The following is a 1,231-nucleotide window of genomic DNA, read 5'->3' as shown; positions in this document are numbered from 1 at the left end:
TGTGGAACTCAGGCTCCCAACTCTGGTCGCCATTTCAGTTCGGCGTTGTATCTTCGTTAATTGATGGCAGGAGTAGAGAGCCCAAGAGCAATGGTGAATGTACCGATTACGGTGGTCAGCTGCCCGATGCAGCCACTTGGACCATCGCCCGCTGAGTGCTCTATGTTGGACACGTGTGGTCCAGAAAGCTTCGAATTGGGCAAGACGTTGGGGACGGGCTCCTTTGGGAGGGTCCGATTCGTAACGCACCGGGACACTGGGAAACACTATGCGTTGAAGATACTAAAAAAGATCGCAATCGTACGGCTCAAACAAGTGAGACGAGCTCATCAAAATCATAGTAACCCTATTCCTATCAGGTTGATCACATCAACTCGGAAAAAGCGATCCTCAAGACCATACATCACCCTATGATCGTAAACCTTTATGGGTGTTTCCATGACAGTCGTCATATTTATCTTGCACTGGAGTAGTCTCTTTCTTTAGAATTCTCAGAACTACCAAGGGAGTGATTCAGGTACGTCGTCGGTGGGGAGTTTTTCACGCATTTACGTAAAGTGGGGCGGTTCGAAAACGAGACGGCCCGATTTTACGCAGCTCAAATTGTGAGCATCTTTGAATACCTTCACTCAAAGAATATCATCTATCGTGATCTAAAGCCAGAAAACATCCTGCTTGCCTCGGACGGTTACTTGAAGCTCACAGACTTCGGCTTTGCTAAAGTGAGAGTAACCGAACGGGTCGTGTCCTCATTTGGAGTTCATAGATTGTCGAACAACGAACGTATACACTCTGTGGCACACCGGAGTACATCGCCCCTGAAGTCCTGCTCAATAAGGTGGGCGAAGTGGTTCAGTGAGGGAGACTGATATTGGTGGTGTAGGGCCATGGTAAAGCAGTTGACTGGTGGACCCTGGGCATCCTTACCTATGAGATGATGGTTGGTTATCCACCCTTTGTTGATGAGGACCCAATGGGTTAGTGTTCGTTCGTGTTCATCCAGTTGTTATCAATACATATAGTATTCTGATGTATATATTGCTATTAATGCACGTTATCAGATTTTATCATGTGTTATTCATTTTGCATTGAGGAATTTGTCATTCATTACATTCTTATCAATAAATGATCGTCATCATAGATTCATAGATATCTTTCTGAAGTTTTATCTATATATCTCTCATATTGCTTATATGAATATTGTTACATAATAAGATCATGTTATATTTAT

The 1,231-nt window shown here is 43.9% G+C and overlaps 1 protein-coding gene across 1 annotated transcript; it reads left to right on the top strand.

Moving 5' to 3' along the window:
- Positions 1 to 63: 63 nt before the first annotated feature.
- Positions 64 to 982, top strand: Pmar_PMAR001830 (protein kinase, putative; the record flags this gene model as incomplete). Its single annotated transcript, XM_002774639.1, has 5 exons — positions 64 to 315; positions 360 to 469; positions 518 to 722; positions 767 to 838; positions 884 to 982. 5 exons carry the CDS (start codon positions 64 to 66, stop codon positions 980 to 982), a joined length of 738 nt encoding a protein of 245 aa, XP_002774685.1.
- Positions 983 to 1,231: the final 249 nt, after the last annotated feature.

Source organism: Perkinsus marinus (assembly GCF_000006405.1).
Source record: "Perkinsus marinus ATCC 50983 genomic scaffold scf_1104296958166, whole genome shotgun sequence".
Lineage (NCBI taxonomy): Eukaryota > Perkinsozoa > Perkinsida > Perkinsidae > Perkinsus > Perkinsus marinus.
Note: the sequence above shows the minus strand (reverse complement) of the source record. Positions and strands in the feature narration are given on the sequence as shown.